The sequence below is a fragment of the Plutella xylostella genome, chromosome 20 (assembly GCF_932276165.1).
Source record: "Plutella xylostella chromosome 20, ilPluXylo3.1, whole genome shotgun sequence".
Lineage (NCBI taxonomy): Eukaryota > Metazoa > Arthropoda > Insecta > Lepidoptera > Plutellidae > Plutella > Plutella xylostella.
The window spans coordinates 6,554,121-6,581,262 of NC_064000.1; the positions used below are offsets into that span (position 1 = coordinate 6,554,121).

Genomic DNA, 27,142 nt, shown 5'->3' on the forward strand with positions numbered 1-27,142 from the left:
GTATAGATGTTATTTTGAATGGATCTCTCTGCATATAATAATAAATATAGATAGGTCTCATTGGGTTTTCGATTGCCGAAATAATGTAGATACAAACATACGTTAAGTATTATAAAAAATACATTTGAATAATTATGTTATATACCTACCTACCTTTGTAGACAGCCAAACTTCCGAATACCTACAAAACATAATTGTTATTAAGTACTATAAAACTAAAAGGCAGTAAATAACACAACAACATACGAAGACGGCGAAAGAAATACTAAGACGCGACAAACTTTTTGCAGCGATCCTTTTCTATGGATATTTAAAAACAAAATCCAACAACCGTGATAATCCGAACAGAATAGCTAAGTACTCGATGATGCAAAATTTGGCGCCAAACAACAATACGGCTGCGTTCAAGTATTTAGTTTTTTGACCAATTACCAATTATTTCTCGTCTCAGTAGTCCACAAAGTGAATTTAAGTGAAACCTGATTCTTCGAGTGTGCTTGAATTTCACTTTCTTAGCACGCTCGATTTCGGAACTAGAATATAAAATGTTTTTTTTGTGACATTGTAAGAACACCATGGACATGCGTATTGAGCCTAATAAAGAAATAGGTCTGATGATAACATCATTTTACGACAATGAAAACAGATAGTGTCTCCTATTTTTGTATTTATTTGCTTAGAAAATGCAATTCGTACTTAATCCGAATGCCGAGTCTTTGTAATGTAGACACGAAATGCCTTTGTAAAACTGAAGCATTTTAGTAAAGATGTTTACTTATTATTAGCACAGTGTAAGTACATCGATCAGTAATAACTACCTAAATACAAAATATAAGATGTGTTCTAATTTGGTCTACCTAGGTAAATATCATAACGAGATTACACTACCTAATTAAGTTTCTTAAGGAGAACACTACGCGATATTCTATTATATTCTTGGGGTACTTGCACCTGGCTCTCTCGAATGGAACCTTTGTGCATGTCCCCAAGGTCTAAACTGCCTTCCTAAGCTCGGACCATTTCCCACCACGCTGGTCCACTGCGGGTTGGTGGGTTCACATATCTAGATGTGCTAAAGACACACTACACTGTACAGTACGATAATTTATTACATTTTATTTTATCAAGAATATATCTTTTTACTAAACAATAGTTCAGCCTTAATATCAAAGTTTAAACCATTTTCACAATATACATATTTTTATTATTTTCGCTCGTTGTGTCTTGTCTCGTGTCTGCCCCATTGCATTCTGAGTCGTATTGACGTAACACAAGAGGCGAGGAGACAGCGGGGACCACACGGTGTCATGGTTTTTTGAGGAAATAAAAAATATTACTTTTATCTGTTAGGCCGTTTTTATTCTGAGTCTGCTACTATGTAGGAACTACCTTTTTTTAGTTGCCTGTTATGCTGATATTGACTATTATTATGATATATTATGTAAATAATAGGTGAATACTTTCGAAAGCTCTAAATATCATCCATCATCGTTGGTCCAGCGGGCCAAAGGGTGCCCCACGCTACTACGGAAGATAACCACCGTAAAATAAAAGTAATTCTTTTATGATCTATCTATCTACAATCTTACAACTTATTTTTTTCAACGGGAATACCGTGAGATAATATTTCTTTCCTCGTGAGTAGTTTTTAGTTTTTTGCAATCCATAGAAATACATAGGTAGACCACACATTCAGCAGAAACCAAATTAACCAAAATCATATTTGATACGGGTTTATTGTTGTCTAGTCGAAGGCATTTTTTATATTTACATAACTAAATATTTTTCAGCTCAGTGCCGTTTTGATTTAAATCTATCTATGTGTTTTCAAAGTACCAAATTTTACAGGTTGTTGCAAAAGCGGTAAGTATACTTACTAAATTTAAGCGTCGACCTATCGGTATTGTAAACGCACGCGCGTGGATTTATTACAACGAATACTGAGATTACTGAGTGCGATGCGTCTGCTCTACTATCTTACTCTAGAATACTCTAGATGGTGTAAAATGTGTGTGAATTCTCAAGTAGCTAATTAGGTATAAAGGTATGATACAATGAGCATGACATAAATGCCTACCTAGGTAATTACCATTACCGTACCTACTATGGATAAAAATATGATACCAAGTAGTTCTTTGCGTAGATATAAGTACTTATTAAGTAAGGTTGGCAAGACAAAGTCGGTATCGTCTTGTGACAATTTTAAAAAGATTTTACACTTCCATAGACAAATCTTCTTTTAGCTTTTTTTTCATCGCAGATTATGCACAGATAACAAACAAACAGACAATTGTTAGCTCTGCTTTTGTACTGTATCGACTGAACTTAAAACGTACATTTTGGCCTTTTTGAGCTAGACCGACTTAGGTTCACTCTTGTTTTTTGAGTTTTTGTGTTAGGGCATTACTGCACTAAAGGTGCGATTTATTAATTTTAGGAAACACAGATTGGTAACTAAAAAGCACTGTGTCTATGTCCTCCTTTTAGCGTGTCGGTGACAAATAGATGATCTAGGATTTGTCACCACGGTGAATGGAACGATCGGTCTGATTTCCCACAAGGTTGACCGATTTGAACTAATAAGCAAGCAATTAGGTACAACATAAGTAATATGAAAAAGTAAGTTTATTATTGTTCCTCTGTTCACTTTGCAACAGCAAAAACTGCGACACCATTTTTTATGTAATTTTATTTAGTAATTTCGATTTAATACTATCATTTGAAGAATATTAATTCACATCTTCTACCCGTTGCAAATTGTTGTCAGACTCTATGTTATCTATGGAACCCTAAAAACCCCGACAACGCGGCTGACGGGCGCCAGATTTCGCAAACAAGATTTCTGTACTTTAATCCTAAAATAACAACAACTCTACATTCGGTGAAGAGATTGACAAACACACTCTCTAGTTTAAAGAGGATCGTTAGAACTTTCTATTTCTATTTTTTTACCCCCGGCGGAAAAGGAGGGGTGTTATTGAGGATTAGAATAGAAATAAAGCACTACGGTATAACTATACTACGGTATAAGGTGGATTTCATATGACTACTAAAAAGTAGTCTACCTCCCTTGGTCCTTTTTCTGTAAAACGCAATTTTGTAATTGAGTGGTTTAAATACAACAATACAAACACTCACGCCTTGTACTAATGTACCTACTCCCTTGCGGGGTAGGCAGAGGTGCATTGCTGCACCCACTTTTCGCCAGAGCGATATGTTAGTCCCAATGTAATAGGGGGCGGGCCTATTGCCATTTAACGGGCACATCCAAGAACCGAGAACAAATATTAATCAATATAAATATCAAGGTTTAAATATTTTATGATATATTTTGGATGATATTTTTTGGGATAAGATTTTTGTTTTTAGACGATACGGTGAAAAGGATACACTGCTAGTTTATTGTTCTAGGCGGAATATTATTTCAAATAATGGATTTGTATAAACTCAATAAACTAGGTAAGATAGGTATAGGTTTCTTGTAAGCGGATCCAGTTTTCCAAATACATTCTACGAATTCCATTACCGATTTGAACAACGTAGTGAAATGAGTGAATTGAATAGAATTTCTCCCTTCGAATTTCAAAACGGGCGTAACCGGGCGTTGTCTCTTACAACCAATCACAAAACAAGGATTTCCTTCTAAGGATAATGCTGGACGCCCATTGGTCGATAGCTTCCCGGCAGATAATGATGTCCTTTTGCCGTCCTTGAGATGTATGTTCATCTCTGTCTATTTTATTGGGTTTTAACGATTTTATTGTTAGCTCTGTCATAGAATTGCCTGGATATTTATTTTTGTGACTGTTATTGAATGTGATAGGAATTGGTCCTAGGTAGGTATGGTCAAAAATAGTAGATTTATTTAAGATAGCTATACCTAGGGATTCTTGATCTAAATGTCAGGCCAGGGATTTTTATTTTATACCTAAGGCTTAAAGTAGGTTACAATAAGTCCCTATATAACATAAAAATAGAGATATCATACCGCTGAGTCCTCGTATGAAATAGAGAACTATAGGTCTAGTGTTTGTCACATCAAAGAAGATAGCTATGGTCTGTTTTTTAATCTCAGATACTAAATTGACAGATTCTGAACGGTTCATCAACAGTCGATTTTCTCGCCAATAGAACGATACGTCACTTACTGCCAGTTTCAATACTCTATCTAGGTACCGATAGCTGATAGTTACTATCATAAGATTTTGACACAGAAGAAGTAGCATAAATAGTATGAAAGTAACAGTCAGCTATGGAAAGATAGATTTATTGAAACTGGCAGTAGTGGCGGGATGTCATTTTAGTAGGTATTTGAGATAAAAAATCAGACTTAAGGCTGGTGCACACATACCTAATGAATAATTAATTTAGTATGGGGATAACAAAGGTATCTAACTAGAGACGCCAATTAGAAAAAGGGTTCCAGACTTCTGTTTAAAATACTTTTCCTCAAAACTGATACAGCAGCGTTGGTCAGCTCATTCTGAAAAATTTCATCACGAAATGGGATTTCAGCGTCATCTAGTATTGAGTAGTGAAACTACAAAGTTTTGTTTTATTATCGGGTGGCTATAATTATAATAATGTATAAAATAATAAATCAATAAAAAAATATAGGTAGGTACTTTACATATTGATTAAAGGAAAATTATTGTTTTGGTAGGAAAACATTATGGAATAGAGACTTTCCCTTTACTATTCATGCGTTTTGTACAGGATGTTGCAAAAATAGTACCTATTCTATTCTATCCTATTCTATTTTTCAATGGTAAAATAAAAGTAATCTGGGGAATAATTCTGTCGGAATGTTTGTATCAGGCAATGACAGTAACAATTTTATTCCTCAGATAACATTTATCTGACTATTGAAAAATTAGCCATAAGACGAAAGGGTGTGACTCCATTCTGAATAACATCTTCTTTCCGATTTTATAAAATTCACTAATCAAAACGAAAGGTAAACCGGATCCACCGGACCGGATTGCAATCCCTGCTCCCTTCCTTTTAAACTTTATAACTTCAAAAGAACTATACCTAGAAGTTTATTATTTCAGTAAAAACTGATATATTAGTATATTAGGATTTTAATAATAATAATAATAATAATAATCTTTATTTGCACACCATGAAACATAACTTAAATTTAACTTAATTAACATACATGCACAAATGGCGGTCTTATCGCTAAGAGCGATCTCTTCCAGACAACCGTTATAGATAAAAAATTAAACATTGGAAAAGGGCACTTAGGTGTACTTAATAATTACGAAATTAACAACTAAAAACAAACAAAATTATTGAACATATAAAATACATATATAATTATAAATACATACATAAATAAATATATAACAATAATTAAATAAAATAATATATATTATAAATATATATTAGCTCTGACAATTTAAATAACTAAAAAAAAAAAAAAATTTAACTAAGACTCAACTTGTTCTTCAAGATAATGACTTTTGATCATACGTTTAAAAGACGCAGGAGATGGTGCTTGCCTTATATTTAAAGGGAGAGCGTTCCATAGTTGGATGGCTTGGACTGTAAAAGAGTAGGAGTAAAAAGAAGTTGTATGGGGCGGAATATTTATACGAAGATTTTCAGTGGAACGTAGATTTTTATTGTGTGTCGTGAAGCGAAACTCGAAACGTTCCTTAAGGTATGAAGGTGAAGACGGATTAAACAGTATCGAATAAAGCAGAGAGAGAATATGTGTATTCCGGCGAAGGCGAATAGGGAGCCACTTGAGTTTACGACGAAATTCAGAAACATGGTCATATTTGCGTAATCCATATATGAACCGTATACAGACATTTTGAAGTCTCTCAAGTTTATTTAATTGCTCTTCAGTTAAATCAAGATAGTCGGCATAATCAAGAATAGGGAGAAGGAGAGATTGTGCGAGCGCAATTTTGGTGGCTGCTGATTTTCTCTTTATTTTATGACAACGTATAGATAAAATTGTACAAAATGTGGTCTTGTTGCTTAAAGCAATCTCTACCCGACAATCTTTATTAGTATGGCATTCTAATGTTTGTAAGTTTAAATAATAAAAAAGCGTGCGTCGTGGGGCTCTCAAATAACATTGACCCACTGTTGCCATACTCACCCTACTCTTCTACCGCGGGATCCATAAACAAGTACAAAAACTTATAATACCCTTCATCCTTAGCTGCCTTCATTAGATGATTCCTTATAACTCTAGCCATGTTTAGTTTAGCTTGATGGAACTCCTCACCGTCACTGAATGATTCAGCTACGTCCAAAAATGATTTAGCCTCGTAGTCATCTTGGTTTTCTTCCACATAATATCTGATGCAAGACTTCAGATACAAGAAAACGTCCAAGTAGCACGCACATGGTGAAAATTGTTGGATTGAGCTTTGTGTGAAAATATTCGATACTTCGCCGTCGGCATGGTTTGTGTCAGAAGCGACTTTCCTCAAATACAGCTTCCTTATGAGAGTGGAAGTGACTGTGGGCATTTGCTTGTTTATTTCGTACGAGTCAGTACTCCGGTTGTATTCTTCGAAGTTCTTGTCTATGGCCACTTCTCTCTTCACTGCCAGCATTATCTCCTCTAAGTGGTGAGTTGAAGCCATGGCGTTGATTTTCTTGCAAAGGGTTTGTATGAACCAAGTGCCTTCCAGCTCATGTCTGTAATAATAAAAGATACTTAGCTGTAGAAAATGTAAGCTTCAGTGACAGTGGGCTGATCAGGGTCACATTTGGCGAAGAACTAGGGAACGGTAGACGAGTTCACGGGTGGATTTTTGATGTAGGAATGTGTAACGTAGATTTTCATCTTACATCTTTTATCATTATAAAAACAGTTTTCGAAAACTTGCAAACAATAGTACCTACACTTATTAACTTTGTTGCAAGAAGGTATTGGTCTCATACACAAGGAGTCACCATGGTCTCTATCCTACTTGTTTGCTTTCAAGCATGCACAGTACAAAATTCGTAACAGCTAATTACACTGTAACTTTTCCTTTCGCCAAGTAGAAGAAACAGCTTACCTGATGGAAAGCTTTCCAACATAAGAGCTGTGCAGTACAAGCATGTCAGACTCTGCTGGGACGGTGTAAGGAACAATCTCCTCTTCATCAGCGTCTTTGGTCATTTCTGACACCCTCCCAGCAAAGATTGCCTCCGACATCTTCGTGCCACGACATGCCTGAAATTTCAATTTAAAATAATGTTCGTAATAGGTCAAAAAAGAACCCAATTCATTAAAAATCAACTTCTCCTAAGGAGCATCGTCTAAAAGATGTCGATGTTTCACATCAGCTACCACAGAAAAATAACCTGGCTTTTTATAAAACTACTTTTATATCTATAGCGGTAGCCTATTTTAGACTATTTAGATATGGAGGCACGTAAAAGTAATAACAAAGTACCTATATTTTTACCTGAATGATAAAGAGTATTGGTTTGGTGACCAGAGTCGGATTTCGATTACTGAAGTACTGGATGATTTCCGCTTCGTAGATCACCTTATTGTCACTGGTTTTCAACCTTCCCATGTCTGAGCCATGGGTTAGAACTACCACTGCCAAACAACCGTAATCCGTAAAATCCTTCTCGCTGACTGTAATAAATAAATTGAATATTTAAAGTTTAAAATTTCTTAATACCTTGAGATTGTAAATCACTAGTTCTAGCAAAATCTTTGTACAAATTTTGTATTTACTTACATTCTTTCAATTCACTCTCAACGGATGCTTTATCCAAGTCAAATTTCTCTTCAACTTTGAAACCGAATTTTTCAAAAGTGGTCCTCAAGTCCCTGCCATCCTGCCTTGACCCATGTCTTGGATGCTTGTAGCCTTTTATTTTTATCTGATTGATTATAAGCATAGCGTTTTTCTCGAATTTTTCCAGTCTGTATGATTCGGCATCTTTTGGTAACGCTCTGGTATTATAAAGTGTTGAAGGAACATCTAATTTACTACCAGATGCATGTGGTCGAAGTTCTTCTATACCTTTAATATCCTTATTCCTAAGCAAAGAACTCAAAATACCGTCTTGTGCTAACTTCCGAATTTGATTGTATATGGATTGGTCGGTGTCCGTGTAACCTGGGTTGCTTTCCTCTAAGAGATCCATTATTTCTACGAGAGGATGCGATTTAGCTGCTCTTGAATAGTTATTTACCTTGTGTGATTCGGCTGATTGTATATTTGAACATGACGCTACCGCAAAATCGGTGGGTTCTACATATTTGTAATGAGGTGCGTGAGACACAAAAGCATCATTCACTAAGTGTTTGTTCCCTTCAGTAGCTTCATCATTTGGCGTCAAAGCTTGATCGGTATCTTCTTCTGAAATACTTCCATTATCGGCTTCTTCATTGCTTGGCTTTCCTCTGGCCATTATTAGAACCAGTATGTATTTATAATTAAAAAATACACTTCACTTAATCACTTTTAAAACTCCTCACACAACATAAGTCTCGGTATTAATAAGTCTATCTGATATCGCATGATATTATGGCTTGTTATCAATACGGCCTTTTATCAATGTAGATAATACTACTTCATCGAAATCTTTCAATCTAGGATGAGTAATTTCAATACAAATAAATACATGTATGGATTTAGCGCTGACTTGAAACAAGACTTTATCAGTTATGTTTCCTGTTTTTATATTGCAGTTAGAGACAAAAGCATTAGAGCAAAACATTGAAGTCTCTTCTTATCGTGTCAGTGACAAGATAGCAACGAGTAGTAGGAGTAGGTCAGTACAAGTTGTTTATTACTAATAGAATTTTTTGAAAAAACTAAAAAAAATACTCAAATATCTCAGAAATTGTTAAGTTTTGAATAAGGCGCTTTATAGGGTTCAATGAAATGGAAATGCCTCCCTCTATCACCTTTTAAACGAACACAAAACATCGACTTACCTATCAACCTGTATAATTAGCGGGTAGTTTTTGAAAATTGGTTTGGGAAAAAACGCTTGTAAACAGAACTTATGTTTTCTAGTTAGTCCTAACTAGTATCTAATTCAAATTCCATCCTGTGTTCTATGTATAGGTAGATACTTTTTGAAGGGGTGTAAGTAGCTCTGTAACCGTACGAGATACCTAGAGTCGTGGTTAGCGCTACTGCTTGCACTGCGCTAACTAACTACGGCTCTATTTCGTTGTATTAAGTGTGTCGATTGCGTGACCATTATTGTTCGCTCTGAATGGAACCTTTGTGTATAAACTCCCCTTCTTAAGCTTGGACCATTTCTCACCACGCTGGTCCACGGTTGTTTGGTTACAAAAATAGCCAAAAATTATTACTTATGTGTAAGGGTATGGTAAGGTAAGTAGGGTCAGCATTTATATAGAGTTTCGATAAATAATAAAAGTAAACTTTAAGATTTGCTTCTAAAAAAAGTAAAAATAATCATAAAAACAGCGAATGTTCACGAGCATTGACTACTCTACATTTTTGAAATGTGAAATAATGCCACCTAGCGGCGAGTAGTATGACATTATTTAAAAAAAACTCGTATTAGTCTATGGCCTTGTGTAGTGTGGGGCGGTAGTTACATTGACAAAGGAATAAAGAGAGGACATGGCATATCCACGAAAAAAATGCGCCTACCTAAACTTTGGTGTCAATTAAAATGGCGGCTTTTTTCTTGAAAAATTTAAACAAACAAATTGTTTGACAGCTGAAGTACCTTGTGTTTGGATGTCAATCAACATGGCGACCGGTCGCAATGTTGTAATTTTAGGCAAAGACAAAACTACTGTTGTCCTTTTTTTACGTAGGATAACACCAATAAGTTAAAAAGAGACGACGATATATTTTTAAGTACCGATTTTTATGCCAGGTCCTCTCTTTATTCCTTTGTCATTGGGTAGTTAGGTATATCATCAACTTTTCATACATACATACAACAAGGTAATATACTTTAAGTTTTAGCGATAATTAAGAGTTTTGAAAAGTACCTAATAATAAAAATTTGAATTCAAAATAAACCTTCCATTATAAGAAATAATGCCATCTAGCGGCGAGTAGTGTTGATGATGATGAAAAAAATATGAATAGGTATATCAAAATTTCCCATGTTAATTTTTATTTTCATAAACCAAATTTATTTAAACAATTTGGTACCAGATTATTTTAATAAATTAATTAATATTTTTAACGTTGAAGTTAAAGAACGCAAATACATACGCTTATCTATGGTATTACGTTAGTGTTGTGCGTATTAAAGAATCATGTGTGATCATATGATTATGTTTATGACTACGTTAAAACAACAGGTTTTGTGGAAATAAGATGCTTATATACATCTAGACTTATTCACATTTCAATTTGATTTAAATCTGGTGTTTTATCTTTAAAGTTCACCTAATATAATTTAAAATATGATTGAATCTATGAATGAGATCGATTTAATTCGATTCAGTGTCCCATCACTATTTTGCGCGACGTGCGTGTTGTGTTGTCACTTTTCTTTCAAAAAACAAATTTCATTTTTACATACGTGTCAAGTCTGCTTGTACGTGATCGGCTTCTCAGCCTTTAATTTTAGGAAACAACTGTAAGTACTAACTATTTCCTGTACATTTATCTCTAGACCTAAGCGTTTTATTAATTGGGATATTCGGTAGAACCAAAATCTAGATGTCTTAGCTACAATAGTGTTCTTAACTTGCACGACGAAGTTTTCTTAAAATTATAGTGTATGTGTGGTTTATTGCTAGTGTAATTGCAATTAAATCGTGAAAATATCATATTCCGTGAAAACAATAGGTGGGTAAGTGCCTCAGTCATACACCAATGTTTTCAGCAAGGGTTTATCTTCATTATCACAATGTGTTCCAATTTTTAAATACAACTTGATGAATGTGCATAAAATTGGTACCATGTAACTCAGATCAATTGTTTGTTGTATTGTAGTAGATATATGACAACTCAGCAACCTCTAATCTATAATTATTTTACTACTGGATACTGCGGTTTATTCTTTGCCATAGTTTTTCATAAGTTCATCATTTTAAGTTAGGATAAATAGCATTGTACCATTTTCAATCCTTTAATTACTTAAACGTACATTTTCCATCATGACTTTGCTTTGTCATATTCATTAAATCTATCATCAGAAATGTGGAATTTTAAGTTCAATATTAATAAAAAAAAAATAAAAAAATTTATCACATTCAGTGTTAAATGTGTTTTTGATGTAAAATTATATTATAAAAATGAAAGATTTAATCACATCAATGTGCAGTAATAGATAAATACTAATCTGGCGACAGATTTCTAATAATTTACAGTGAATTTAGGTCAATATGACTAGGTATACTTTCACTTTTACTTTATCTCGTGGATTACACAGATTGATGCTGTTCAGCCATAACGTTAACCCGGTTTATGCCTTTAGCAATGAAATTATGTAAGTCTGCAAATATCAAGTACCTTAATTCCTAAAATAAATTATGCCTAATCAAACAATTCACTTTTTTGACCGTAAAGTACTAAAATATTGTTGGAATCCTAGCTCATGTTTTGTACTAGAAACATAGTAAGTAAATTTGAAGATTCCCTTATAAAATTAGGTATGAAAATGCTAGTACAAAGTTGTTTTTATGATGTAATGTAAGGCGTAATAAATAGCAATATGTTGTCTGTTAATCATAGTCAGGTAATACATATTCACATATTATGGCCCTCCCAATTTATAGTTTAGATCTACCTACTATCCAATTCAATCAATAAATATTATACAAAAGATTAAATAGTTCAATGTGAGACAAAGTTTGTTATACATAAAGAGATAACAGACAGTAATGATTAAGTTCAACATTATCAATCAACATTTTGACCTTTCTTTTCAATGTATTACAAAATAACTGCTCACAATGGTATTATCTCAACACGTTGGCTATGTGGGACTTGCATTCATAGTAGGTTTTATTAAATTATAAAACCAGGTGGCCAAAACATTTTAATTGCCTTACCTTTAGTAGTGCGTAATAACAGAAAGTAGGGCATTAATAATAATGATAAGTAATGAATTATCATTATCAATTATTGGTAATCTATTATGACAATTACCTAAAGAGTAAATTATCTAATTTGATTTTCAACTTTCAAAACAGAACTTATTCCTTTGAGACTTTGGTTCTGGTCACAATATTGCAGCTGCAATTTATTTTAAAAACAATTTTACTTTATTCCAGGACAAGTAATCCAAGAAAATATCAAAATGGCACCGAAACAGAGGATGCGTATTGCCAACGAGATCGCCAGCAAAAACATAACCCAGCGAGGGAATGTCCCAAAGACCACCAAGGTATTATTTCAAATCTATACTATAGTACAGATAAATAAAGAAACAGATGGAACACTTGTGGAAACATGCAGTATTACCAAAATTTCATCTGACACAGGTTACCAAGTTTATTGCTGGTTGTTTCCAAATTAATCATGGAAATTATGTCATTACTTACTTGCTCCATGGCTTATCAACCCAAAGTAAGCCATAGTCAACTAGGGGAGGAATAATTGTCCAGCTAACGACAATGTAAAAACTCTCCGCATGCTGATTATCGGCTACTCCAATAAAATCCAAATAAATTCTTAAGTACTAATCCATGTGTGTTTTTTCTTTCTAGGAAAAGGAAGACCAGTACCCAGTGGCGCCGTGGTTACTAGCACTCTTCATTTTCGTCGTGTGCGGCTCTGCGGTGTTCCAAATTATACAGTCGATAAGACTAGCCTAAACCAGGCCTTACAATCCTCTGTGATGACCCTCCCTGACTGACCGTAGACATAGACAAAATACTACTGCCGACAAAAATCTCAAGAAAACGAAGCGAAGCGTCTCCTAGATGGCGTTAGTGTCGTGGAAGTTTACGCTGTTCTCACTAGATGGCGTTGACGGCTACATTTTATGGTGATTAAATTTATGAGCAGTAATATTTTCTCTATGCCATAGACAAGTAATACCGTTGTAATAACAATTTTCTTTAATGCTTTCCATCCTAATGGTGAGAAGTTTCAAACAAATGATTTATTTTTAATGTTATCCTATTTATTTCTTGTCTGTCAGTTTTAAAACCTCTCTATAGAAAATGTGCAAATAGCTGAAATTTCAAGAGCAGTCATTTAGTGAAATGTTTCCGTGAATGACCTGTTTTTCAGTCCCCTTTTTAAAAATAATCTCAATCCTTCGCATATTTATATTCTTGTATATTGTAAATTAAATGGAAATTTATATAATAAGGAGATCGCATGCGTAAGCATTTAGTATATTTATTTATTATTGTAAAAATTCATTCCTCCATGTGTTACTGTAAATGTATGATTTAAAAGACGCACAACTACCTGTGTTTTTGTTCATTAATGTTCATTTTGTATGAATTTTAACGTAAATGAAATTATCTTTTCCGCGCCATTATTTTTCAGCTAGGAAATTATTTGTCGGTGACGAATGTTTTAATTGTAAATGTACTTGTTTTATTTAAATACAGTATATTTATCATTTAATCTTGTTTTTATAATCTCTTTCGACTACGCTACGTTACCAATCCCAACCAACCGTTGTTGAGAGCCAGGAAGCCCCATTGTTGCGTTGCGTCGTCATAATTTTTTTATGACTGGGACGACGCAAAACAACAATGGGGCTTCACCCTAACTTGGATTTGGCTCTCAGCATGCTATCTGAAATCATCTATGATGCGATGAGTGGGCTTAGGTAGGCTTAGTACAGCGAATGTTATTTTTGACATTAATAGCGCTAGCTTTATGAACAGCGCCATCTGTTGTTGAGTAGAAACGGATTGAAATAAAATTATTTAATTACACGTGTGTAAATCAAGTTTTATTCAAATACATACTGATTCTTACATTGAAATGTTAATAAAAATACAGTTTTGAGAGCTTTTCACTTACAAAATAAGGTTTTATGTTACAACATTAACTCTATATGATACAAAACATTTACAAATTGTCATGTGATATGTGTATAAACTTAAGTAGGTATTTACTTAATTTAAATTTGACCTAATCTAACAAATTGAGCACCCTAATAGCACCATAAACATTTTTTAATTCATGTAGATAAGTAATTATTTTGTGCGGGTACTTTCACAGACAAAAGTGGTTGTTTTTTTTTTAATTTAATTATACTATTATAACTATACATACATAAATATTTCAAAACTGGGAGTTTGTATAAAATCATAATACATAATCAAACCCAAAGGTGTCCTGTGATTGGTTGGTTTTCTGATTGGGTAAAATTTATCACTGGATCTTCATTAGTTTTATATGAACAGTTGAACATTATGCACTAACATGACACACTGATAGGTGGAGTGTCATATTGTAATAAAGCCATAAAAATTACAGTCTATAAAAAAAAATAAGTGCTAGAAACCTGGGATACATGTCGCAGGCATCTGGTTTAGGCCTAATTTCACACCATTCGGTTAGGTTAAAAATACCTCGGTTTGGTTACATTTTGGACCGTTAAAGTTAGTGAGTGTCCCACCATGCTAAATCACGGGGTTAACTCCCTTGATCGGGTGATAAACTTGATTGCTGCTGTGGGGTTCCGCTAAGACTTGGTTAAGACCGGTAACCAGGCAACGGGTTGTTTACTTGTCACTCATTCTGTCAAGATTCAAGATGGAAAAATGAACAGAGCCTTTGATAAACAATATACGAACTAGATGTTGTGTGACAAAAAATGAAGCGAAATACTGTCTGGGTTTTATATAATGTCAAACCGAGATAAAAGTTTTAATTTAATGTCCTAACCTAACTTGGAACCGCAATATAGAAACACAAATTAATGGCCCTACCTGGAAATCGAACCTGGGATCCCTGGGTGATGAAGCTGAGCTTCTACCACTAGACCACAGAGGTAGATATAAGAAGTTAAACCTAATGACTTAATGAGAACTATTGAATTAAGTGAAAAATCTTCTATCAAACTATTTTAAAATAAGACCTTACTTAGAAATTGAGGTGTTATTTGTTGAGTCCTTTCTTTTGCACTGACACTCCATCTAGTTCGTTGTATTGTTTTTCAAAGGGCATGGCGTAATGATATTATTTTCAATTACGGATGTCAAAAAACAAACTCGATAGAAATAGTAACCATGGCAACCTCAAAACCAAAAAGTTTGGTTGTTTGAGGTTGTTTGACATTATAGAGACATAGACACCAATTTCAATGAATATGACAGAATATTGAATGAAGTGTGAGTGAATGATTCACATAATGCTTGATTTATGAATGGTCTGTTAGATTTTCGTCATGGGACTCATCCAATTTATTTAACCAAACAAGGGTATTAATCCTTAAACGCGTCGTCAGCAAATCCGCTATTGAGACTGTAACTAACAGAATCATGAGAAACCAGGTCTTAATCTCCTATTTTATTGAACCGCTAGCCCGTTCATTGTATGACGCTATTCAGTTGTATGACTAGGCCGAACATTGATTGTACAAGCATCACAAAACGTCCAACTAGTTAGCGGACTTAAAATCAGTCAGGTGGTGAATAAAACAAATATGGCGTCTTACAGCGAACAGCTGACACAAAAAGCACTTGTATTGTTATTTTTTGCAAATAAATTAGCTTTAAAGTGTGTTATTTATGTTAAAATAGTGTGACAACATGGGTTTACCTATTATTACACCGCCGGCGGATAGTTTCAAAGAAAAAATGTGCTGAAACTGGATAATTATGAACAACAATATCAAGGTACTTACGTTTATTGTTATTGTTTAGTTAATTTGTGAGATGAGAGCTTTGTAACATAGTCTATTTGTTGACTCTTGTCTGGTCATGTTCATCCTAACTAGACAATAAAAAGTTGCTATACTATATCCCATTTAACGACTTCGCTGAATAACGTTCAGTCAAGACGTTGGACGTTACAGTCAACCACTTGACGAGTTGTTCTTTAGTCATTCAACTGAGTAGCGTCATCCAATGAACGGGCTAGTGGTTCAATCAAACAGGAGATTAAACCAGATGCCTGCGACATACACAGAGTTTAAAATCGATACCTACCTATTGAATTTAAACCATTTAAAATTAAACTGTAGGTAAGTACCTACCTAGATAAATTTAATAAGTACCTATTGTGATAAAGTGCCTTGTTTATTTTTTTATAAAGTAATAAAAATACTGAATACCTAGGTGCTGGTGGTGGTATAACCTTTCCAATTAACATTTATATTACTTTAAACATTATTAGGTATATGACATTTTTTTCTTTTCACAATTTCGTTCGTACCTAGCTAGTATCTATGGTAGGTCTCCGCTCCGGTACGTGCAAATAATTGTGTGAAATTACTATTTTTTACACTTAGATACCTACTAATTATAATTACTTTAAAGTATCATAGATGGCCTCGTTGGGATATGTACCATTCAAATGTATGCTATTACTAAAACTTAAGGAATTGTCTTTTGCTAATCTAACCTCCCTGCTTTCTAGACTTTGACTCTTGCTATCATTGACACTAGGGTAATCGTCCATGCTACTGGTAATTTCTAGCCTAATAGCATGAATTTTAGAATCAGGGCTATTTACAACGTTTTTGTCCCGCTCCCACGAATCTATGGCTATGGATACATCGTTTTTACTCCCTCCTAGATCATCTAGCTCATCGCTTGTAACACTTGAATTGTCTAAATTAAAGTCGGTTGTCTTTTCTATAACAACGACCTCAATGTGTCTGAAGGGATTTTCTTGATTCTCTATCATTTGCTTAGCTCTTTCGTCATTCCTTATAATTACTTCTTTTTTAACGTTAGAAATCACAGGGTCATTGGCTAGTACATCTGCAGTACTATCGTAATGTTCTTCATCACTAGTCTTGTTTCCATTAGGAGTGCATATTTCTGCATAAATGTTATCGGAACTCGAATCTGAATCTACTTCTTTCTCCTCTTCTACATGTACTGCGTCAGCAACTTGACCGTATGGTAAATCTTCAATGACTGGCAGTTTACGCTTCTGAATTGATGATATAGACCTTCTCAGCTTCACTTGGATTTGTGGTTCTTCCTCTGAAATATCAACTGCAGTCAATTCTTCTTCTTCTAATTCAGATTTAGGGGTGGGTGCTCGGGGTTTGTCGATTTTCTTTCTGAAGTTCATAAGTTTATCAACATCATTACCTCGCTCTGTTTTTGTAGGCATACTGTTGCTATTACTAGCATCTTTCTTTTCTGTTGGTCTCTTTGGATGAAGAAGGTTTGATGTAGACTTACTTAAGACCTTTTTAGTCTTAACATGAAACTCTGAACACAATTTCTCAGTAATATATGAATGTTGTTTGTAGTTAATTTCAAAATCACTATCGTTGTACATAGAACCAACTCCAAACATGTTAATTTCTTCACAACTTTGAATTTGATTGTATGATTCAGATTTGACCATTCCCTTTTCCGGTATAAGGTCGGGTTGTATCCTCTGTCTCCTTTCAAGATTTGTAGAGGACTTGCTGGCAGCAGATTTCTTTAACATATTTTCGTCAAGGGACTTCAGTTTCCTGCCTGAGCTTGAGTCACTTTCCATGGAGCCGCAGTAGTTTATCTGGTCAACACTTAGGTTTTTGCGTCCATGTTTCATATTGATCCCACTATCTTCAGTGTACGGACTATCGGGTATCCCAGTTTGCACCGACACAGATTTAGTCAAAACTTGTTTCTTAGGATTAGAACTGCAGTGGCTTGTTCCCATTTCCGAGGAAGATGTCGTCAAGCTTTTGTAAGAATGACTTTTTTCAGCTGTCCCATCATTCTTCCTTGAAGCTCCAAATCTGTCTTCAATAAGTTTAGCCATATCTTGGTACCTTTCTATAGAACTATGTTTTTCACCTAATGGGTCAAATGGATCCTTTATGTCTCTGTACTTTTCACTATTCTCAATCACCGTAAGTTTCTCTTCCGTTAATTTTTCAGTGCTCTTGAGCAGTTTCAAATTCTTAAACCACTTGTTTCTTTTTGGATGACTGGAATCTTCCCTGAAGACGTGCATTTTATCGTTAGAAAACTGCTCCTGGTCTTCATTCTTAACTTTTTCCTCTTCGTGCTTATCTTCCTTCGCTTCATCGTCGCTGTAGACGTCGTAATTCATGTGTTCGAGTTCGTTTTTACTTAAAAATATGATAGAGCCTTCAGTTTCATCTGGCATATCCTTCAGAACCCTCTCGCTCTTCCCAAACAGCCGAGACGTATCTATCTTAAGTCCCTGCAGGGTGAACTTGCGTTCCTTTTCAAACTTGACAGGTTCGTGGTCTTCTCTTATAAGATCTTCGGCGGTTTTGGCTTTCCCGAGGGTGGAGGTGTTGGCGTAGGAGATCTGCCTGATCCAGTTGTCAACATTGAGTTGACAGAAGGTGAGAGCTTTCTGCAGGCGGGAGGAGAGGAACATTCTCTTCTCGCTGTCGAAGCCGAGCTGGGTGCGGCGGACGCGGAGGTGCGTGTTGAGGGGCAGCAGCTGCAGGGCCTCCTTGTGCAGACGCGGGTCCTTGGCCGGGCTGCCGGGCGCGCCGGGCTCCGCCAGCGTGCACATGACGAGGACTGGTTCCGTCACCGCCGCTCGCAGTAGGAGGTCGTCTGCAATTCGGAAGGGGACGGTTTAATTATGTACTTATTAAATATTATTTACAGAGATACTTGGTAGCTGTGATACCAATTAATCTACATAGTGTTCAAAAAAGGTAAATAAGCAGAGCTGGGTTGATGAACTACGCTTTAACCAGGAAGTTTTAGTGTGGGAAAAATGTTTCTTTGAGATAGAATATGTAGAATGAAAAGGTACCAATTATTATGAAGAACTAACCAGAACGGCTACTTCTAGCTCACTCCCAACTTAGCAGCCACTTAACCACACATATCGCACCCTTATTCCAATACCGTCACTATCCAAAAAAAAACTTCTTGTATAATGTCCGTATTGGAATAACGATACAAATTCCAAACAACATCCACCAACCTCCAACGTCATGCGCCATCTCAATAGGCACGGTGCCGGCGATCAGCCTCACTCGCTGCGGCAGACGCCACAGCCCCAGCAGGTGCGGCAGGCGGTGGGCACGTGTCTCTGCCTCCGGGGGCGCCGCCGCCTCCGCCGCGCCCCACTCCGCTGGCGACAGCTCCTCGGGACAGACTTCGTATAGCTCGCCCTTCGTGTTTAGGGGCACGAACAGCTCCTGGAATTGGAGATTGGGGTAGTTAGTTACGTAGAGTTTAGGTTGTATGAGCCCCGTAAATTGCTATTGCAAAGGAACCTTGTCGGACTAATGTTAACGAATTTATAAATTTCATCATCTCATAGTAATATCTGTTATTAGGTACCTAGATAGATACTAGATACGTGCCTCAGTGATAAAAATATTAAAGTTTTCACATGATTTGCGTTCTGCGCTAAAATTTGCATGTTACGTACAATATCAAGAAAATCTGCATTTCTGGTAAGATTAATGATAGAACATAACAATCTATTTGTACCTAAATCTAGGTAGAGTAGGTACATATTTATGAAGTAGTCACCAAAATAAGTGTTGTTCTATTGCTCTCCTTTTGTAGCGCTTACAAAAATTGTTATGAAGGTAATTTCTACGTGTAACCTAAGTGCCTTCTTATGCCTATATTTGGATACCCCTATTTAGTTATGCACGATTTATCCGATGATCTGTTATTGTAAGCTAATGCTACCAATAAGCAGATTCTAGTATGAAATAGAAGCAATGCACTCTCGCAATAGCAGGTACGCTGTTACCTTATATAAACCCGCTACTAACAAATAATAGAGCCATTTTGGAATTCAGATAGGTAAAGGTTGAATTTCTTGGTTTTTCTCACAGTTCTGTTGAAATCAATGTAAGTACAATAGCCAGCGGCCTAATTCCCCTTCTTTGTCTGTTTCATTTCGGAAACACATCTTATTTCCATACCTTGATTCATTCATTTACCTACCTGACTGACGGAGATGTTTTGCAACTGGCCGTTATTTTAACATGAAACCAACTGTTGCCACCTAGGTTACTATTGAGTTGAAGATGATATATAACATATAAGTAAACAACTTTGTGGGTTAGAAATAACTTTATAGGTGGTCGCTTAGCCAGGTATCAATTTTTTTAACACGCATATGTAGAGACCTATAAAGTACCTAGGTTTCAACTGTAGTATCTAGTTTTATGATATTTTGCACCTGGCAAAAGTATCTGGCAATTTAATTTTCCACTCTTAATATCTACTAACTCAGATACTTTGTATACTTAATTGCAGCTTACCATTCCAGTAGGAGTAGCAAAGATGAGCCAAGAAGAAAAGTTACTGTAGATAAATTAATTATTATTATTCAAAGTTTACTGAAACAGTCATCGACCCAGAAGAAAGGCGATCACGGCCAAGGACCCCACATAATAATGAGCTTCACTATTCGCGCGGCAAGTACTAACTCACTTAGCGCCATTTTAACGACTCATTTTGTTTTAAAACATTCAGCAACACGCACCATCTCCTTTGTTGGTACTCGCGACGCGCCGAGAATTTAAAGCCATCGCTGAATCATTCCTTACCGTATAGTAAAGTAAAAAGTCAGTAGATAGGCAAAGGTACATATTTATTATTATTATTAATTGTTATTAAAAAAAACAAAAAGAGATATTTATTCACTTTTTTATGTCATTGTACTTTAATTATATTTTAGTTGTACTACTCGACAAGAGGTGTCGCTAGGTGTAAGTACCTACCTCTATATACACAAAATCGTGAACGATGGAAAAATGGGTCCGTATCGTGGAGATAGGTACAGTCATATAAGCAGTTTTACGTCTTTTCAGAAATATTGAAAAAATACTAATCTAGATATTTTAAAAAATTTGTCAAAAGAAACATAAAAACAAAATTTGCCTATGACAGTAGCACTAGCTATGTTTAATGATTCTCATTCTCAAGTTGCTTAGAAGCACTATATTGACTGTAGCAGCCACCCTCTTGGACATTGCTAGGTCCTCTCAAAGCGTTAAAAAATTCAGAATACTTTGAAGGGACTTTATCGCTACGACTTGTCATCCTAGTGGATAGTATATTCTTGGCTCTTTTTATCTTTTCCTCCTTTTTCTCTTTGGCATTCAGTCTTGGGCTAGTATCTTTGTAAGCCCAAATATCGCCATACATGGCCACATCATCTTTGAACACACGCTCTTTCAAATTACCATTGGAAGTGGGCAACCAGCTTAAAATTGCATTCTTCTTGTACTGCTCCAAATTTTGTATGCCGTTATAGCTTATCACATTGCCAGATGTGTCTGTGACAATGATGTAGGGAATACAACTGATACCGTACATGTGCTTAAGTACCAGGATTTCAGGATCGTCAAACAGTAGTGTGAACCAATTAGCTTGGTCTTGGAAGCTCGCGAGGAAATCTTCCTTTTCCTCGTCCATAGGTATGTAGATAACCTCTATTGGTACATTCACTTGTTTAGCACTTTCGTAGTATTCAAAGAATTCCCCTAGTACTCCGTTCTTGTCCACGTTCCTCGCGGTAAACAAAAGTACTAGGATATCAGCGTTATCTAGGAGCCATTTGGAGGGTATGAGGGAGAAGTTCTTGTTGTATATTTTAGCTTCTGTCATCCAGTCGTAAGGTTGGAATTCGAGTGGCGTTATCAAGGTTGTGTCTGATTCCACGGTTGGTTGGTTGGTTGGTTGATCCATTACCCTGTGTATGGTATTGTAGGGAATTCGGATGCTGTAGAAATTATTGTTTTTGAAGTAAAATTAAATTGACTGCACTGAAATTGACTCGTAGAGAAAAAATGAATTGACTTTGAGTCTTTGACACTGCATTGTGTCAAATATATTATAGTGCCACAAACTTATCTGTTCCGGTGACAGTTCAAGTAAATGTCTAATATTTCTTAATTTTATAAGATTTTAAGTTTGCCCGTAGTGGTAATTTGCCCTTGACGTTTTAATAAACCCATCTAATCCATATCAATATACAATTAATTAGTAAGTAATGAGATATTTATCAATTTAGTTCACTCTCACCGGAACAGATAAGTTTGTGGCACTATACCTAAATAAATGTCATGTTGATTTTAATGTTTCTTTTTGGATTTTTAAAGCTAAAAACAATATGCGGTCTTTGTCTTGAGCGAAAAGCTTCACATTTAATTAAGTACCTCAGTTATTTAACCTCATCCAGCCACTGCCGACTAGCGGCAAATAAATTAATATTAGGTACACTTACTAAATACAAAATCCCATGGCTAACGACCTAATAGACTGAAAAGCTAGTCTTGCACCCACAATAACTTCAGGATACATCGCACCTTTAGTACAATATCGACTCAACTCATAATATTGGGATTTCGACTTTTTGAGCTTTTTGAGCCGACTTAACCTTCTGAGACCCAGTCAGTCTAACTCATCATCATCATCATCACCCTTCTATCGCCCACATTTGGGTATAGGCCTCCTTATTTGTACGCCAATTCTTCAGGTCCTGTGCCGCTCTGGTCCACTGTCTGGTCTGGTCCAGTCTAGCTCAAAAAGTCGAAATCCCAAAATTTTTAGTGGAGTCGATATTGTACTAAAGGTGCGACATTACAATCACGAATGTCGTCCAACTCGATATAGAGTTGATAATCGTGAGTCGAATGCCGAGTATGGGTGCAAGAATTAGGCCAGCGGGGTCACTCTATCTTACGAAAAAGGAAATTTCGATGCGTTACTGCGCTAACCACGACTCTTGTCTCGTAGCTTTTAACACACGGATTGCATGAAAGGTTTAAATAAATAAAATAAATAAATAAATATGTGGGGACATCTCACACACGGCTATCCGACCCCAAGCTAGGCAGAACCTGTGTTATGGGTGTCGGACAGCTGATATATCTACACAAATACATAGATAGATAGATACTAAATATAAATATCAACACCCAAGACCCGAGTACAAATATCTGTCTTTAAACAAATATCTGCCCCAGCCGGGAATCGAACCCGGGACCATCGGCTCAGTAGTCAGGTCACTAACCACTACGCCATTCGGTCGTCGTTTGGTTCGTTCCTTTTTTGTACAGGTAGAGTCACCCCCCAGTCTATGGGGGCGACGTGACTATAAATACTACGGGCCCTGAATTTAAATTGCCTTTATATAATAAAAAAAAAACAGTTGATCGTAGTTTAAATAAATTTTCACAGAAGGAACTTAAGTATATAAAAAAAACCACGGTTTTTTATGGGTTATCTGATGGAGTCTTGTGTTCAAGGATATTAGATGATTGTTTTTGTTTTATGATATTTTTATTCACGTATTTCTAATAGCTGAGCCGTTGTGGCGTAATGGATAAGGCCTCGTCCTCTCAATCAAGAGGCCGTGGGTTCAAATCCTGGCCTGTACCAATGAATTCTTTCAATTTTGTTTTCAATTAAGGAGTTTAACTACAATTATACCACGTGCTCTTACGGTGATGGAAAACATCGTGAGGAAACCTGCACATCTAGATTCTAGATGTGTATCCTAAGTGCATTGTACTTATTCCAAAACGGCGATATGGTGAAGTCTATCACGTGAAGTACAAATGTGCTGCGAAAAGTGGGTGGCTCGCTTGTGAGCCACCTCTGACTACCCCTTCGGGGATTACAGTCGTGAGTGCATATTTATAATGTATATGTATTAAGCGTTATTTTTAGTAAGCGATTTCGTGACGATTCTCGTTCGTTCGTTAGTCGATTTGTTCGAGTTTACCATGTTTTTAAGCTAAAGTGCACAAAAAATTGTCATAATATGACATCCTTTTAAATTTAACTTATTTGTTTTTACGTTTTAAATATTTAAAAAAAATGATTGACTCTTTTGAGGTATTCTGTCTAATTTAAGTCAAATAATGAACTTTTGATTATTATAATTACTTTATTAAGGTGTTACTTTTGCAAAACAACCAAAAAAATTATTGAAATATAGCTAGTTTTTTTTATTTTCGGTTTTAAACATAAAATTTTGGCAAAAAATTAAAAAAAAAACTTAAATATTAAATATCTTAGAAATGGTTAAGTTTCGGATAATGCATTATAGGGTTTAATCGTCTGGAAATGCCTTCCTCTGTCACCTCCTGAAAGGATCAGGTCTACTTACCAATAACCCTGGATAAAATACACTACAGAATGACGTTCCTAATATCTCAACAACCTTCTCTAAGTTACAGCTCAATATATAAAATAAAAAAGCACTTTCCTTGAACGATAGTCATAGGTATTGCTCTGAAATGGTTCGAAACATATCTAACCAACAGAAGTCAATGTGTTAAGATTGGCAATAACATAAGCTCACAAAAACAAATCAAATACGGAGTACCCCAAGGCAGTATCCTAGGCCCCTCGCTCTTCCTTATCTATCTGAATGACATCTCCTCGACAAGAATTCAAAATGCCGACTTTTACTGCTACGCTGACGACACGGCAATCATTTTTAATGACAATTCCTGGAGTGAGGTCTTTCAAAAAGCGGAACTAGGTATAACAGCACTGGGAGTCTGGCTACGAAGGAACCTTCTTACACTCAACACTGAAAAAACAAAATACCTTGCGTTTCATAAAACAAAAGCTTCCGAACCAAAAGAATCTCCAGGAATCGTTGTTCACAGCTGCGGCCAGGATCCTTTAAACAACGATAACTCTTGCTCGTGCCCTACAATAGAACGAACAAACTCTATTAAGTACCTGGGTGTTCACCTCGATGAGAAAATGACGTTTAGAGACCATATTAAGAAGATTTCTGCCAAAGTTCGTAAACTGATACACTTCTTTAAGGCTCTTCGATACAGTGCGGATATAGGTCTTTTAAAACAGATATATGTATCCATTTGTCAGCCCATCTTACGCTACTGTCTGCCAATATGGGGAGGTGCTGCCAAAACAATTTTAATTGAGATAGAAAGAGCCCAAAGATCTGTGCTAAAAGTCATGTTAGGGAAAAAACGTCGACACCCAACTAACAGTCTGTTCAACGAACTTCAATTACTAACTGTGCGAAAAATTTACGTTGAAATGGCTACAATAACCGTCCATAAAGCTCTCATGGTATCTGAAGATCTACCTGAGTTGAAGTCGAGACGAGTGTACAAAGCACCACTTAACCCAACAAATACAGCATTTGCTCAAAGGCATTCTAGTTTTCTCCACCCGTATATCTATAATAAAATGTGTAAGGTATGTAACCTCAAAAATAAAACTACAAGGGAAATCAAAAGTATAGTCCACGTTTATCTGCTAAGTCTCACTTATGACGAAACCGAACGTATTTTAAATCAAGTCGTGTAAGGGTAATGCATGTACACTTATATATTCTATATTTATTTTTATTACTTTTTATAATTAATTTATGTAGTACTAAAAATATTAGTTATATTTTCTAACACCCATCCTTTTAATTATTAATACTCAAGACAATCGCCACCGCTTATGACCGCCCGCTCCGTCCATGGCACTCGAGATATGGAAAACGATCTCTGCGATACAGGTTCGCCTAGTGCAGAGTTCAAAAGTAATTACCTCTGGAGTAAATTCCCCACGATTATTGTTGTGATTTTTTACTTAAGATTTTTGTTTATTCCAATGTATATATCTGATCTGGTAAATAAACTATTTGTATTTGTATTTGTATTTGTATTTGTATTAGGTACAGGCCACTCTATATAACGAAAAACTAAGTTTCGGAGCGCTACTGCGCGAGCCACGACTCTATCTCGTTGTATTAAACGTGCCGATTGCACGACAGCTCTCGTTCGTTCTTTTTTCGCCAATATAAAGTAACCCTAATCTTGACAGCCGCTAGCAGTAATGTCCTGCAAAACGCTATGCAGTCGGTGCAAAGGAAATTCTGCCTTCTACCTCAGAAATAAGGGTGGATAAGAGGTTCTATAATCTATGGTCATGTGTCGGAGAGAGGGCACTGTCCTGTCTGGACTGTGTTGCTAGGACGATACTCTAGGGTTGTGTAAAGTCTGTTTTTTAATCTCAGATACTTACTAAATTGACAGATTCTGAACGGTGCGTTAAAAGTCGATTGTTCCGCCAATAGTATCACTTGCACACAATTGACACACTTGGACAATCGACTGTTGATGTACCGTTCAGAATCTGTCAATTTAGTGTCTGAGATTAAAAAACAGACTTTCAGAAAGGAAAATTTGGTTACGCAAATGAAAAAAAAGTGATCAGTATTTTTGCAAAACACGGTTGGAAACTCTATTAAGGTCATAGATTGATGAAATAATTAATAAATTAGTCTTTCTTATACTCCTCAGTTGATATTGAAGTTTTCGTGATTTATTTTGTTCACTATGACACTAAGGACAGTGTCCAAGAATACCGTGGGTTTGATATCCATGCATGCTGGATAGTTAAAAAAAAAGATACCTATCATTCTATATTTATATTAGTGGCAACCCTAGCTAGGCTGCGCGGACGCATGCGAAAATGACGCACCCGTCTTTTGTTTATGGCATAATGAGCCCTTAATTATGTGCGCGACGGCCGAGGCACTCACTATAGCCAAGCTATAGCCTATGCGATTATTATGTACAGTGAAACCTCAGAATAATAACGGCCTCGAGGGAAGCTTTTAGTAGACAAATGGTTGCTAAAGGTTTCTCAGAACAATTACTGAAATTAAACGTTTTAAGGATATTGGTTGCTACCGGATTAGATCGTCTTTACCGTAGATTTTACACAAAATATGTAACCCTAAAAAGTTTCCCGTGGGAATTCCGGGATAAAAAGTAGCCCATGTTCTTTCTCAGGGTCTAGACCATATGTATACCAAATTTCATTCAAATCCGTTCAGTAATTTTGGCGTGAAAGCGTAACAGACAGACAGACAGACACAGTTACTTTCGCGTATAGAAAATATAGAGACGGAAACAGCGCCATCTAGCGCCATCTACTCACACTTCCTTGCGGGTCGATGAGCTGGGCGTACTTCGGGGCCCGTGCCTTGCTGCCGTCAGCGAAGACTCCGGCCAGCCGCAGCGGGGTCCCGGGCCGGGAGACCGCGCGCTCGTACTGCGCCCCCACTCGCCCTGTGTCTGTGGGGGTGAGGTGTGGGTTAGTGGGGGTGGAGGATCA

At 36.1% G+C, this 27,142-nt stretch overlaps 4 protein-coding genes across 5 annotated transcripts in view; 1 reads left to right on the plus strand and 3 right to left on the minus strand.

Annotated features, from left to right (window-relative positions):
• Positions 1-6,040: 6,040 nt before the first annotated feature.
• Positions 6,041-8,561, minus strand: LOC105380790 (caspase-3). The gene is made up of 4 exons (XM_011550393.3): positions 7,710-8,561; positions 7,425-7,603; positions 7,032-7,189; positions 6,041-6,666 (listed from the first exon to the last, which is right to left on the minus strand). The coding sequence occupies exons 1-4, from the start codon at positions 8,386-8,388 to the stop codon at positions 6,120-6,122; spliced, it is 1,563 nt and encodes a 520-aa protein (XP_011548695.3). The 5' UTR covers positions 8,389-8,561; the 3' UTR covers positions 6,041-6,119.
• Positions 8,562-10,412: 1,851 nt separating this feature from the next.
• On the plus strand, positions 10,413-13,511 carry LOC105380789 (stress-associated endoplasmic reticulum protein 2). Of its 2 annotated transcripts, none has more exons than XM_011550392.3 (3): positions 10,413-10,560; positions 12,203-12,315; positions 12,638-13,511. In XM_011550392.3, exons 2-3 carry the CDS (start codon positions 12,229-12,231, stop codon positions 12,743-12,745), a joined length of 195 nt encoding a protein of 64 aa, XP_011548694.1. In that variant the 5' UTR covers positions 10,413-10,560; positions 12,203-12,228; the 3' UTR covers positions 12,746-13,511. The 2 variants fall into 2 exon arrangements, with proteins under 2 accessions (XP_011548694.1, XP_048484107.1); XM_048628150.1 differs by lacking the exon at positions 10,413-10,560 and adding an exon at positions 10,756-10,776.
• Positions 13,512-16,261: 2,750 nt separating this feature from the next.
• The window catches only part of LOC105380819, a 79,249-nt gene continuing 68,368 nt past the window's right edge, over positions 16,262-27,142 (minus strand). The window contains exons 4-6 of the mRNA XM_038109405.2: positions 26,966-27,102; positions 18,990-19,206; positions 16,262-18,610 (exon numbers count right to left, since the gene is read on the minus strand). Coding sequence (XP_037965333.2) covers positions 16,371-18,610; positions 18,990-19,206; positions 26,966-27,102 — 2,594 coding nt within the window. The 3' untranslated portion in view covers positions 16,262-16,370. The remainder of the gene's footprint in view (positions 18,611-18,989; positions 19,207-26,965; positions 27,103-27,142) is intronic.
• LOC105380788 lies at positions 20,604-21,860 on the minus strand. The gene has a single exon (XM_011550391.3). The coding sequence runs from the start codon at positions 21,722-21,724 to the stop codon at positions 20,939-20,941; it is 786 nt and encodes a 261-aa protein (XP_011548693.3). The 5' UTR covers positions 21,725-21,860; the 3' UTR covers positions 20,604-20,938.

Bases quoted from the DNA above. Each gene is read 5' to 3' on its own strand.
- LOC105380790 (XM_011550393.3), bottom strand. From the start codon at position 8,388: ATGGCCAGAGGAAAGCCAAGCAATGAAGAAGCCGATAATGGAAGTATT. The intron at 7,604-7,709 runs GTAAGTAAATAC...TATTTATTACAG, and splicing joins TGAGAGTGAATTGAAAGAAT to TCAGCGAGAAGGATTTTACG. The intron at 6,667-7,031 runs GTAAGCTGTTTC...TTATTATTACAG, and splicing joins GTTGGAAAGCTTTCCATCAG to ACATGAGCTGGAAGGCACTT.
- LOC105380789 (XM_011550392.3), top strand. From the start codon at position 12,229: ATGGCACCGAAACAGAGGATGCGTATTGCCAACGAGATCGCCAGCAAA. The intron at 12,316-12,637 runs GTATTATTTCAA...TTTTCTTTCTAG, and splicing joins ATGTCCCAAAGACCACCAAG to GAAAAGGAAGACCAGTACCC.
- LOC105380788 (XM_011550391.3), bottom strand. From the start codon at position 21,724: ATGGATCAACCAACCAACCAACCAACCGTGGAATCAGACACAACCTTG.